We start from the raw sequence: 1,634 nt of genomic DNA, 5'->3' as shown, positions 1-1,634 counted from the left end.
TAAACACTAAACGAAACATCAAAAACTCTTAATGAAGAAACTTATATAAATCTCTAGTGTAACATTCACGGCATTTGACAAACATCACATAATGAGGTGCCAACTTAACATAAGACTAAACTAAACTACTTTTTCCAATTTTAAAATCAGTTATCAAACTATAAAGGATAAATCTTATTAGGCTTCAAGAACACTTGAGTAAAATAGGAAACAGAACTTATGTATATCGCTAAAGCCAATTACTGGGGAAAGCTTTACCCTAAATTTGTTTATCAATATTATATTGCTCAAGCCATTATTGCACCAAATTCAGTAGCAGTGGAGCACATAATCTAGCAAATTCATCTACCACGGTTTCATTATCTTCTTTTATGATTTATGAAAGTTTCTTACTTGCAGAAACCTTGGAAGCTCAGATATATATAACAAAAATTGTAGTGTCAATGAAGTCTTTGATAAGATATAGCAGTAAGCTCACATCACATGCTCAAAATGAAGTTCATTTCTATATCAACTTAACTTCCATTAGAAAAATAGCTAAGTCTACAACATGAAAATCACAACCACACAGTACCCTAGTTCCCTTCATACTTTGGATCAGCCATAACAAAATGGTAAGCTATCACCAATACAAAGATGAAGATGCCAAGGAAATTGGCAAAGAAACCCAGATCTTGATCATCAATCATCTGTAGCAGGAAGCAAAAACAAATTCATGTCATTACCATGGTTTTGGGCATCAAAATAGATATCTTATTCTTTTCCAACTGAAAGCACGTACAATTTGAACTGTGAATCTCTTATAGTGAACACTGAATTAAGGAAAAATTTAATTAATATTGATTCCTAAAACATGATCATATGGACCCCATCGATATATCAGAATTCAGAAATTAGAATCTTCTAACCTAACAAATCACACTAAATTATAACAAAATCAGAAAGCAGGTTGTTGCTTAGCAGTTTAAATCTACAATGCTCACGAACATTACAATAGAATAAAATGATATTGTTTATGACATTCACATCTTCAGGCTTCAACCTAAATCACATTTGTGAAAAAAATCATTCTAATTAGTGTTTCATATGATTAATTAATCAAGAAATTGGCGCTAATTCTCTAACTACACATAACTCCATAACCAAAAAAAAAATCAAGAACAAAAAATCAGCTTACAAATTTGTGGCTCTTCGTTAATAAATTCCAAAAAGCAAAAAAGAAATCAAAAATAAAATCAAAGGAAGAAACGGTAACAAGTAACAAAACCAGATCTGAAACTTAATAGAGAAGCATAAAGCCAGAATGAATATTGGGATTCGGAATCGGCAATGTCAAAGACTAAAGAGGCTGAGTTTAATTGAAAACGAAAATTGGGGATAAGGTCACAGAGAAGAGAAGACGTTGAAAATGAGAGGTAACCTTAGGATGCTGCAGATGGCTTCGGTCTCACTGTGTTGTGCTTCGTCAGTGTGTGCCAAACCCTGGTACCTTCTGTTAAGTGTTAACCCCAAAAACTCAATAATACCAATTACCAAACACGGAAATAAGGGCTTGTTTGGATGAGCTTTTAAGAAAAGGTCTTTTTTTAAGTTATTTTTTTTTAAAAGATCTTATAAAGAAGTAAAAGTAATTT

General features: G+C 32.0%; 1 protein-coding gene across 1 annotated transcript; it reads right to left on the bottom strand.

The window, feature by feature from the left end:
* Window positions 1-432: 432 nt before the first annotated feature.
* On the bottom strand, window positions 433-689 carry LOC112741765 (dolichyl-diphosphooligosaccharide--protein glycosyltransferase subunit 4A). The gene has a single exon (XM_025790867.3). The coding sequence runs from the start codon at window positions 687-689 to the stop codon at window positions 576-578; it is 114 nt and encodes a 37-aa protein (XP_025646652.1). The 3' UTR covers window positions 433-575.
* Between the last annotated feature and the right edge of the window lie 945 nt (window positions 690-1,634).

This window comes from Arachis hypogaea, chromosome 2 (genome assembly GCF_003086295.3).
Source record: "Arachis hypogaea cultivar Tifrunner chromosome 2, arahy.Tifrunner.gnm2.J5K5, whole genome shotgun sequence".
NCBI lineage: Eukaryota > Viridiplantae > Streptophyta > Magnoliopsida > Fabales > Fabaceae > Arachis > Arachis hypogaea.
This window is presented reverse-complemented; position numbering and strand designations above follow the sequence as displayed.